The sequence below is a fragment of the Gasterosteus aculeatus genome, chromosome 12 (genome assembly GCF_964276395.1).
Source record: "Gasterosteus aculeatus chromosome 12, fGasAcu3.hap1.1, whole genome shotgun sequence".
NCBI classification, from domain to species: Eukaryota; Metazoa; Chordata; class Actinopteri; order Perciformes; family Gasterosteidae; genus Gasterosteus; species Gasterosteus aculeatus.
Window position 1 is genome coordinate 12,160,588 of NC_135700.1, and position 12,392 is coordinate 12,172,979.

A 12,392-nucleotide genomic window follows, 5' to 3' on the forward strand; every position below is an offset into this window, starting at 1 on the left:
TAGGTGCCAGTTTTTCAGTTGCTTGCCTGCAGCAATGTAGGGATATGATAAAATGTGTGTTAGCTTTTGTTGGAAAAGAAACCAATTATTTTGGTGCCGAGACATCAGCAGTAATAACGTGTGTATTAAGGCCTTACTTACGTTTAAAGAACAACTGGTTGACAGAGGAGAGCATCTTGTAGACACAAGAGCCTTGGAACCGAACACAAAACCTGCACCTGGGACTGCGACAGAGTCAAAGGAAGACAGAGTGAGTAAAATGCAGATATGAGAAATGGTTATATTTTGAATATCCCATATATACGACATAATGTCATTCTGTTTTTACAAACTCAATCATGAAGTAAAAAGTCATCCAACATATAGTAAGTATGATGGAATCTCTATATGTATTTATTAGGAAGGTAACACATTTTACCACAATGCAAACTGTTATTGGATGCTGCTAACACTACTACTGCCCTTTGTGCACAGATGATGCGATAATACGGCAACATGTCCCTCATCCAAGCGCTGCCAACTCTTCACTGTTCCATGTCTGGATATCACTAATGCTAGGCCCACAATCTGTCATGTAATAAAAGCGCTTTTTTCTTATGCAACGATTATGCATTCACCTAACTTCACATCACCCTCAATAGATAGTCATAGTGAAGATCGATTATCTGTATCCCTCCCAGTGAGGCACGACGAGATGAGAATGACGAGTTTGGCGGCTTTCAAAAATTCTGGTGTCTTATTTTACCGACATTTTGAAAAGATGAATTTGTCTTTAAGATTAAAACTCGCCTCTCGGTTCCTACCTCGCTGTGTGTCTCATTCCTCCAGCATCGGCCCCACAGCCATTTCCTGCTAGTCAGGGAGACCACGGCTATGAGCACACCACCATCACCCCCGTCACAGTGACCTTTCCACAAGCCCAGGGAGCCCGCAATGCAGAGGAGAGGCAATAAAAGTAATGAAAGAAGCAAAGGCAATTAAAGTGGTGTGTGTGAGGGGAGCGTGGCGGAGATGAGCCTGACTGGAGGCGGCCCTGGAATGCACCGCGGCTCCACATCCCTTATAATCCTTTTGTGATCGCAGAGCAACCCTGGTGTGCTCCCAGTCTGATCACCCTCTTGCAGGATTCACCGGCTAATCCGTGCAAAAAGGACCGCTATGCACATACATTTAACACACACACACACACACACACACACACACACGCACATGCACGCATTTAGTAAAGAGATTTAGAGATACACACATTTCTGCACTCACTGCTGGCGTATTTGTGATAGGCTGCATATGTACTGCACAACAAAATGAGGACGCGACTAAAAATACATTACCAAACACAAACACATTCAGGCACAAATACACACGCGTTTAGTTCTAGAAAACCCGCCCTTTACAAAGCAGTGTTTTCTCGCCGCCAGTGAGAATCATTAATGGCCCCTCTCTAATGCAGCCGCACAACCAGCAGCAATTATTTCTGAAAGCATAAAGTGAAAACAGACAGCGAACGCACAAATATACACGGCACATAATGATTGTTTTTTTGTTGGGCCGGCTGTGTGGGGGTTGAGGAGATGGCGGCAGCAGCTCGGACTTCATTTTCTTCAGCAGAGTTTACTGACCGCAAAATGACAAGGATGCTTTTCCTAAACCAATTAAGAGATTGCTGTGCTGCTGTTACCATGTGACATTGACAGCACTTAAGGAGGCTGACGCCAGGCTGCAGAGATGAGCCACAGATGTGCTTTTGGCTCAGGAGTTAGTACACACACACACAAACATACATACACAGACATACACATGTATGCAATCATGCATGTACAGTCACACACATCAATTAGAATAATGGCACAGTAGAGCAAGGAGCCAGAAACAATGTGTACACCTGGAGCGCCACACCAAAACAAATATACAACTAAGAAAAATACCTATACAATGTTAAATTATTGAGGTCTGGGTGTTGCTAATAAGCTAAAAAGCATTAAATCCTAATGAAAATCCAGGCCTTTAATGAAGAAATATACTTTTTTTTAATATCTAATCAGCTTTAGGAATACAGAGAGAGTGCAAATCAACATCTCCCCTTTTCCTCACATTAGAATCTGAACTTGTGTAGAATTAGTAAACTGTGACCTCGGAGGTTGTGATTCTTTCTGAGAAAAAGGCTGAGTGGTCGAGTCAAAGAACCAGAATAGGGTATAAAGAACATCGCTCTGGCTATCTTGAACTAATACCCACTGTTAAGAAAGGAGATGAGACGTGCAAAACCAATCAATAAGGAGACACGACGAGCCTCTCCTCTGTCAGAAGCGACCGCGCATGTGTGGAGATCTTTCTGTATTTCTCACAATAGCAAAGTCAGGCGGGCCGCACTAGACGCCCTGAGTTCGACATATGTGTTGTAGCGCATTACATCATAGCGTTGCTCAGGGCTTTTGGGTCATAGCCGGGTCAGAGGGGAGGACTTCTGTGTCGGTCTGATCTGAATCAACTACTGTCCGGTCTACTCGAATGCTGGGAACAGTTTTGGGCAACAAAGAGTGCATTTTCGGAATTCGCTGCTCACAATGTCTGCAAATGGTCTTTAGACTCATCATGTGTTTTGGTGCTAAGGCATCTCCTGCCATTCTTCCATCATTTGGCAAATTGATCTTTATTTTTTAATGTTTCTTATCCCATTTGTTTATCTACACAGAGTTTTATGTGTGTTGTTTCACGGAGGACCAAGTTCTCTCTTAATTCTGTGGAAGAGATTTGAAGCACATAGGTGGGCAGATGAAAGATACCCCCTATACGCATGAAAGAGATCAAATTGGGATTAAGGAGATTAATTTCACATGGTAATTGGGAGAGAAACTTTTTCATCAGATTTATGAAACTTTCTGAAAGATTTCACATGTGGTGTAATTTAATTTGCTGACAGATGAATGCTTGGTAAATTGCTGTGCTTCAGGCTTGTGTCCCTTTGGTTGGTGTAAATTCATATATCGTCAAATTTCATGACTTGTGAAGATCTGACTCATTTCTCTTGGCGTCCGCTGGGGTTCCAAAATAATTACTGGATTTGAAACACAAATTCCAACTGAAACTAATTCAATTTGTGGGCATGGCTGGAGGGTGACGCTGAGTGGCGTATAAATGTTATAGCGAAGCTTCAATCAAAAGAGAAGCATAGGGAAACAATCCCGCTTCAGTGACAACAAGATGACCTTGGAAATCATGACTCTTAAATGGGAAAAAAATGTAAAATCCCGATTCTTATCCTACTAAATATCAACAAATCAGCTAACACATTATTTCCTATTTCCATTTCCTATTAAGCTAGAATGTTTTTTCTACTTTTACATATTTTACACTGCTAGTCCTTTTTAATGACCTTTTTGACACTCGTCTAATAACTTTTCGTACTATACAATAATAAGACTTTGTAGGAGTTTTGTGGTACTATAATAACACTTTTTTGATAACTTATTTGTACAACTCAAACTAATCTGGAGGGGCACATAATGGTGAAGTGAGTGAAACGAGAGCAAATGGGAGTAAGAAAAAAAACAACTATGCACGAACATAAAAGAAAAACCTTAAAGCAGCGAGGGACATGACACCATAATGTATGACGCACCATACTATGACTTTTTGTCAGACGGTGTTTCAACAGAAGCTTTGTAATTCCAGTTAAAATCCGTTGGGGGTACATGCTAAAAGTTTAAGATTGTTTTTGTAATTATATTTGGACATGGCTGTATGCACCAGTCAATCTGCTTCCAATCTTCTGGTTTCTTCTGCTAATTGGATTGTTTTATGGTACAAGAGGCAGTCTTCAGTTTGCTCTTAAACGCAGAACAGACTTCGCCATTTGTGGAAAGTTCCTATTCAAAGTAGAAAGGAGCTTGCAAAACCGTGAGCATTTATAGTTTAAGGATGGCACTATCAAACATATCTGCAGAGCCTTTAAACATGTGTGAAAAATATTATTAGCATTATGTCTTTTATATTGTTGTTATATTCCGTTTTGTTGTCAAGAATTAGGCAAACAAACCCGGGTAGAGGGAGTAGAAGCTCTGGCTCAAAAGCCGATAGTGCCAGGATTAAGTGAATTAAAGATGAAAAGATTTAAACCCGATAAGATTCAGGCAGATAAAACATGCAAGACAGAACGACCATGTGTTTACAGAGCAGTACACTGGGACACTTGCTTCAATCAATATATTGATCTTTTGTAATGGGCTCTAAATGACTCAAGTTAGACACTGCTGTGCACAAAGCCTTTTCTCTGCTTGTGCAATTCACGTCGGCGAGGATATGAAACACCAGCTGAGAAGGCAGAGAAAAGTAAACTGAGTCAACTATACAAACATAATGAATAACACAAACCATGTCTTGTTGATGCAAAGAGCATCCATGCAAATAGCCTATAGGTTATTTTCAAAGGCCCCTTTGAGTACGATGCCAAACCAAGGTGAAGCAATAAATTAAATATTAGATGGCAGACAATCGCAATACCCCCTCTCAATACCCCCCTCTCCATCCAACATTAATTAGGGTGGAAGTGAGACTTTGGGAGGAAAGAAAGCACTTCCTCACTTGTAGAGTTACAGCAGGCCCTTCTCCTGCTCACAGTTTCACCTATGGACTGCCTGAAAGAGAATGATGGCGGTTTAAAGATATGGAGGAGCTACAGAGAAGTTCAGAGAGTACTTTCATCACATCCTGCTGTGTCATTGATACTGACTGTGTAGGCCTGTCAGGAGCTGGTGGGGGGTGCTGGATAATGTGGCAAAAGCCTGAAGCCTTTCCAATGCTCACCTCCCTCTTCCATTGACAAGTGAGGGGCAGTAACAGCTAATCGATGGCTTGTGAATTCCCTGTGCACCCCCTCGCCAGGCTGATCAATATTCCCGGCAATTAGAATCCCCTATCTGCATGGCTGTAGGGACCTTAGGGTGGCTCGCCAGCCCGCAAACACCCAATTTAGTCCTCAGCCTATCACTTAATTACTAAATCCTCCCTAATGCCTATTGGCAGGTGGCGGGCGCACTCACAGCGGCCCTGGTGGCTGAGTGAACATCAGACCTGTGGCAATGTGCTGGTTAAGATGCTCATGTCAAACACTCAGATGGCCAGTTAAACATCTGATTTCACACAAGGGCACCAACCTGTAATGATCTGCTTATTGAGCTCCCGGCCCACACGCAGCCCAGACGGATGGTGCGGAGTGAGAGGAACGGGGCATTAAGAGTCCTTGTGTATTTGTGCCTGTGAGCAAGACAATTTTTTTAGAGCGCTAACAGTCAATTGATTTCTTTATGATAACTCCTATCGTACCAGCTCCGAGGGATGCAAATATTTCATTATTGGGAATATAGTATACTTAGTTGTTGTGGGGTCACTGCTCTGGAGAAGCTCAGTCTTCACCACCTCCGCTGGTGCAGAGCTGCTGACAAAGTCCGCTCCTGCTGCACCGCTACATACACAAAAAACACACATCTAAAATGAAACATACACAGGAGCAAATGTATGTAAACTGTTACACAAACACACATCCTTTGAACACATTTGTCTCTTTCAACGGCTTTGAGTGGATGTGTGAAAAGGCTTATATTTGGTCTACTTCAGCCAGGCACACCTACTTTCTTGGTACCATATTTTTTTCAACAAATCTTTTCTCTAGCTGAAACGTGTAAGACTATTTTGATTTGCAAAAAGCCTTTCACTTTCACTCCTTTATGCCTGTCACCCAGATTCATTCACTTTCAATCACTTTTTTTAATGTATTTTTTATTTCTTCATTATAATTTCAATAGCATCTTCTTAAAAACAAAAACTGATATGAAGCTGACAGCAGAGCTGTTGTTTGAGAACTTTCCCTCCTAGTTCAAGACGTTATTCTAGACATTTGAGCCCCATTTGACAATGAAGAATGACTGTAGCAGTATATCAAAGGGATGGAGTGTGATGCTCCCCGCAAGTAATCCACTGATCAGCTGGACCCACAATCCACTGTCTTGCGCAATGTCTTGGACCACAGCAATTATGAGAACTATATGACAGCACTTTCTCAGTAAGGTAGAGAAACCAACCTCAGTGTTTTGTAGTCTTTGCAGTGGTCTTAGTGCTTGAGCGTGTGTGTATGCTGCTGTGACTCTCTACAGAGCATCCTGTGTTTCCTACAGATATCTATCTAGTCCACACATTTCTGCCCTGCTGACGTGCTAAATATATCATGTATGTATGTAAGGTGTTCGGTTTTAATGTGAAGGGTAACATGGATACATGTCCCAGCTGGTACCTGCTTCCTTTCAGTGGTTTAGCTATGAGCAGCCTTGAGGTGTTGGTCCCGTTTGGTGACCCTCTGGTCTCGAGCTGTTATGTGCTGCTGGCTCCTGTGAGGACCTCCGCCTGCAGCAGATTCATCTGGACAGTCAAATTTTCCAATACGTAGAGAGCATTCTCATTCAAAAATCATTCTTTTTTTATTCATGCAAATGTAAGTCTACCAGTCTTGGTCAAGTCTGGACACCTTTACTTAGTTGACACACTTTTTCACAATGCATGCTCAACTGCTGGATGCCTTGGGCACACAGCCTGCCGAGGTGTGAATGCACACACACGCACGCACGCACGCACGCACGCACGCACGCGCGCAGACATATAGATGGTAGATGGCCTGAGGTGAAGTGAGGATAGGTGCCCGGTGCCTAAGGAATCCTCTTGAAGGACAGCGCAGAGAAACGCCAGCCTTCCTTCACCCCGAAGCTATCTGAACCTGCTGCTCTGCACAAACTCGTCTGCCTCCCTCTAATTTGGTATTTTCACAGAGATGACATTTGTATCGGGCCGAGCGGGGCATTTCCTGGGTCGGGAGAGAACAGCTTTCTGACAGGTGTCACCTTCAATCTGCACATGCCAGCCTCTGATGTGTTAACTATTCAATTAAACAGCATATCGCACTGAGTGGTTGCCACCTGATTACCTCTGAGACCTCGCCTGAGAATAGAGTGAAACATGTGCGTGCGTGTTGACGACAGGTCACACATCATGTTACCGTTAAGGATTCTTCTCAGTCTGAAACACCTCAACATTCACATTTAGGACATGTGGTTTAGAGGGGTAAGGCCATCTTCAATTACTTCTTTTACCTTTTCTATCTCTCGGCACAAACCAAACACTGCAAGAAAAACGGTTTTAGCTTCAAGTACAATATGAGGGCAAATTCCCACCATTAACCTAACAAGGTGTCACTGAACTCCGCTTCCACAGCTCCGATGTTGACACCCATCAAGACAAATCTATATTTCAAAGCTACTTACAGATGAATAAATAGCCAAATGAGGTGCGCTGACCAGTAGAAGGTTGCCAGAAGATGGCGAGTGACGCGTGAGCCAGTTGTGCCGGTAATCAATCTGGGAAAAGAAAGAAGAGTAAAGGGGAGACGAGTGGAGGACAGGAGCCGGGCTGCGTTGCGCGGGTAAGAGGCAAGGCACAGTGCGGTGTAACAAGCAGGGCAGTAAATCACATTTGCACGGCACGCTCGCCCCACTGACACACAGCCACTTCAACTGACATGGTGCTTGCTCGACAGCCTGATGGATCACCACACTACACTCCATTAAAGGCAAACGGACACGACAAGCACTGACATAACAAACAATTAGTCACTGCTGTGGGGTGAGACTTTACATGCCGAGGGCCTGCCAGGTGATGGGCACTTGCCTCCTTTCTTTGGCACAACATCAGGTTGCTGGTTATTTTGTGTTAATAAAAGGCTACATACTAGTGGTTTTCCAAGTGTCGGTTTTAACTTTCTGTCCTCAATTTGAGTTGGAGGGGGGAAGTTTGAGGGGAGGAAGTGGGATTTACTAATAATGGTCATAACAAGGTGTCCAAAAACTGGCATCCCCACACACCCACCTTCCTTCCTTATTTGTCAGTGTGAATATTTGTTTCAAAACTACACATACTGCGTAGTTGGCGTCATGGATGACTCTATAACCTCCACCTGCTCCTCTTTTTCGTAGAAACCGTTATATATACATATATGATGAAGAGGACACTGGAGAAATGCAGCAAAACAATTTAATATGTAGTAAAGACATGTACATGTACATGTTAAATGTCTGTGCTGTGTGTAACCCTCCAGAGGACCTTGTATGAGACATACATTATGCGCGTGTGATTAAGAGGTTTTCTATTGCTAATCAAGGTCTGGCATAAGAAGGTGAAATCCAGGGATTGACATGCTCTGATTCTGACAGGGAGAGAGGCTGGGGCGGGATGAGCAGGCGAGGGCACTTGGGGATCTGTTGTGTCTGTTTACTGCACTTATGGCCGAGTAGAAAATGAGTGTAAAAGTAAGCGTGTCGGGAGCAGCACCTCCACACTTCAATCACAGATGGAGGTGAGCTCCCCATAAGACCTTCATCCACCTCCACTACTGGTCTCCACTGGCCACTAACACCCATTATTTATAATTCTCACACACACACACAACTCTTCCTCAGCAAGACTTTCCACTTTAGTCCATCAGTACTCAGAGATGATATGTCCACGTTGTCCCTCTACAGTCTTGTATGTTTACAAACTCTCTCTCTTTCTCTCTCTCCATACAAATGTACTCACAAGAACATACGTCAATACAGCTTGCCACCTATCAACAAATAAATGAATGAATAAATCTTTTCTTCAAGTAAACAATTTAGTCCAAGGATGTTCTATAGCACCAAATCTCCGTCCTGAATCTCCCTCTGAAGGATTCTATGACTGAAAACTGACGGATGATACACTTTTTTGTTGCAGCACTGGTTTTTGTTTAAACCACCGGGTCAGTCTCTGCGTCCTCCATTTCGGAGCTGAGCAGTGCCATCGTGGACCTGTTGGTGGGGACTTCCTCCACCCTGCCTTGGGCTGACCACTGTAACAGAACTAGTAAGCTAGTATGTGTTTTGCTCTGGTGTGTGTGTATTGGCGCTGGGGCAGGTGGTGGGACGGAACACGATCACCGGTGGGGATTCAGACAGATGAGTGCCTACCATCTTCCTACAGCTCCACGAGCACTTTAATGACGCCAGCTCTGTTGTATATTAGATTATTAGACTCCAGAGTACAATATCCCAGACTGGATAATATTGTTTTTCCTCTGGCTGTTGATGCATTACAAAAATAAGGAATGGTGTAACAGATGTCTCTCAGGGTAAAAATAATAAATCACAATGACTTGTAACATGGCTGAGAAATAGTCACCAACACACCTACAAAAACACTTCAGTGATTAATTCACTCTCTTTATTCCAACTAAACAGCAAGCGTAGAGAAAGTAAATGAGGCGGAGAAATAGACAAGAAAAGCTCATTCTTTTCATTTAACTTGCAAACATCATTAAGGCCTCTGTACTAATTGTGTTGTATTATACGAGTGAAATCGGATAACGACTTCATTAGCAAGTCAACGTAATGATGACTCCCAGGGTTTAGTGGGAAAGAGAATAACTAGGGGAGACAAAGAGTGCTTGTGTGTGTGTGTGTGTGTGTGTGTGTGTGTGTGTGTGTGAGACAGTGTGATGAGACAGAGAAAAGAACTCTCATCTGCTCAGGGGCTGTCTGGTGAATCACCATTAGATACACACCTTACCACACACATGCAACAAAAAGTGACACATATAGAAAAGACACAACCAAAGGCTGTACAGGATGAATATGATAATTACAGACGTAACTAAAGAGGTGCTTGTGCTTTTGTTTCTAAAGATGTGTGTGTTTCCTCTCCGATGCGTAAGGGGACAGCTTGAGAAGGGGAGAGGTCTAATCCATGATGCGGCAGCTCGCTGCATGGCTGCATACATTACTGCATACATCACTGCATCAATCAGTGCTAAGCAGCAGTGTAATTTTCTAACTCCCTATTTCTCTCCCTACCCCATCACATAGACAACACCCCATGGCTATTTCTGATGAGATTCAGAGCTGGAGAGAGGGAATGAGGGGGCTGTTTATGGAGAAATCCACCTTCTCCTCCTCTTTCCTCTCCTATTAGTCCAGCCCCCTGATTAATTTCCAACTAGAGTGCTTGGCCAGCAGTGTTATTAGCATAAAATGTCCATGGATCAAGCCCAGCTATGAATCCCTTTCATCAAGCTGCTTGTCAAACACAAGATTTCAAATCTCATTTTGTTACTAATATCATTTCTGTACTGGGGGAGTGATGGAGACAGGAATCAGGGTCTACGGTGTGGTGAAACAGAGGGTGTTGACGAGGTGGTGGGGGGTATTAGAGGATTGTTATTCCAAAGATAAACGGAGTCATCAATCAAAATTAAAATGAGCAATAGGTTTGGAATGAGATTCTCTACTAGCAGGCAGACGAATGCACGCATGCGTGCACGGCCGCATACATATGCCCACATGCTACGGGCCGAACAGCCAAGGTCACTGCTGAGCGGACGGGTGGGGCAGCGTCTGTGGGATTGATCCGAACCGGGACTCAGCTCATTTTCTAATTTTCTGGTCTTTTCAGCAACAGTGCTTTCACATATCTAAATCTCATCAAATCATACCTGCAGAAACTCATAAAATCCCTGTCAATGTGCAGCTCTTTGACAGCAACTGCAATGAATTATTCTAACCATTGCCTTGATTTACAAAATGTGTAACGCTGTGGTGCCTCCTCCAAAGGCACACGGTAATTATGACAAATAAGGAAGGAAAGGGGAATGTGGAGGGAGGGGAGAGAATTTAATAAGGATACAGAATCAATGCAATTTAATCAATCTCAGCTAATTAAAAAAAAAACTATATTATGAAGGTGCAAAAACAAGATTATAACAAATGAGCCATGCCAAGAAAAGCTTGCTGTAATGTAATGATACAAATTGACACCTTGAGGAAGCGTGACATGCGTGACCACCCTTGTGAGGCTCGCTTCTGTCGCATGTTGAATAGAATTCATTCGACTCAGGGCACAAAGGTTTCTTAGTCTGTATGGATCATACTACTACAGGTATGTGAAAACCAAAAGAGCAACCAGTGGGCCTAAGGACCTAAAAGGCCACTGAACAGCAACCAGACAAAGTCATCAACAAAGTGACAACAACAGAGCATTTAGCAGCTAGAGACAGATATCTCACCCAGGAGTCAGCAGACACCAAACCTTAGCTAAGGACAGTGAATGTTGGTATTATTCTCAGGTGGCAAGAAACTCCACATGACTGATAATCGTGCTTTATGGCTGCTAGTTGTGTAGGTAAAGGGTTCAAGAGAATACATCTCATTTTTCGGTTAGGCCTGAAGAATAGATGTATTTGAAGGTAAGCATAACTTTGTTGAACGCCTTCGGGTACTTTTCGGGAAAAGTTGCAATACTTTTTCTGACCACCTACAACCTCACATTGACACAGAGATTGTAGCTCTCTGAGAGGATCAAACAGCAGATTGGCAGCTGCAGAGCAGAGTGTGGTAAGATTAGATCAGATAAAATAATCAACAATAAATGAGGAAAACTACTTTGAGGACCAAGATCTTGGTTACCGCTTCTCATCGGGTAGGACTGTTTTGTTACGACTGGCAACCCCTTTCCAGCAAAAGAAACTGAAACACATAAAATTCTACATTAATTACTTCAGAGATTTATATTTTTTTACAGACGTGCCTCGCCGACGACCCGGGATAGAGATGAATGAGCAGGTGCATGTGTACTGAAGGTTTCTACCGTGCGTTTACGTCAGCATGTGGGAGATTACCTTTTGTGTTGGAGCTGTTATCGGCCTCTGAAGCTTCTGATTTTTCACCCCAGGATCAACAGGTCCGGTGTCAATACCGCCAGTGACACGTGCAAACAGAGAGACATGCAAACAAAAGATTAAAAGGACACAACAATATTAAAATAACCAGTGACACAAATCGGGTTTTTTTTTACATTTAATGCTAAATGGGATTCTATGTCCGTGAGCAGTTACTGAAACACGGCTCCAGTTGGTGACACAGAGACACAAAACACACATGCATGCTTTCCCACACACACTACACACACGTTTAAAGTTCAGTGAATCGCACTTATCAGGACGCCTTAGTTGCATGTTTGTGGAAGTGTGAAATTGAACCAACTCTCGCACTACATAATTAAAGAAAACACAGTGAGCACACAATAACATGGAGAGGCCGGGGGAGCGTCAAGGTGTGAATACAACCCAAGGCAACCGCAGCTTATAATGTCCGTTCTCTGTGTGAACCTCTGCCTGCATTCCAACCTGTGGAGTCCCGTCGAGGTGTTTGGAAAATCGTGTTTCCTCATCTATCACTGCATGTTGTCTTAGCTTAACCCCAGTAAGTTCTCAAAAAAGAAAAAGAAAACAGAATTAGTTTTATCACTACTTTCTCTCACATGCGCTTTCCACCTCCTAGCTT

General features: G+C 43.2%; 1 protein-coding gene across 13 annotated transcripts in view; it reads right to left on the reverse strand.

Annotated features, from left to right (window-relative positions):
* Positions 1 to 12,392, reverse strand: part of LOC120831055 (uncharacterized) — a 50,502-nt gene that overhangs the window by 12,758 nt on the left and 25,352 nt on the right. For 3 of the 13 annotated variants that reach the window (XM_078084805.1, XM_078084803.1, XM_078084801.1), the window contains exons 7-14: positions 12,236 to 12,318; positions 11,729 to 11,764; positions 7,308 to 7,400; positions 6,287 to 6,396; positions 5,369 to 5,461; positions 5,154 to 5,253; positions 4,582 to 4,634; positions 142 to 224 (exon numbers count right to left, since the gene is read on the reverse strand). In XM_078084805.1, the coding sequence (XP_077940931.1) occupies positions 12,303 to 12,318 (16 nt within the window). In that variant the 3' untranslated portion in view covers positions 142 to 224; positions 4,582 to 4,634; positions 5,154 to 5,253; ... (3 more) ...; positions 11,729 to 11,764; positions 12,236 to 12,302. Of the gene's footprint in view, positions 1 to 141; positions 225 to 803; positions 908 to 4,500; positions 4,635 to 5,153; positions 5,254 to 5,368; positions 5,462 to 6,286; positions 6,397 to 7,307; positions 7,401 to 11,728; positions 11,765 to 11,887; positions 12,319 to 12,392 lie in introns of those variants that run through there. The other 10 variants (XM_078084810.1, XM_078084800.1, XM_078084807.1 and 7 more) reach the window with 8 other exon arrangements.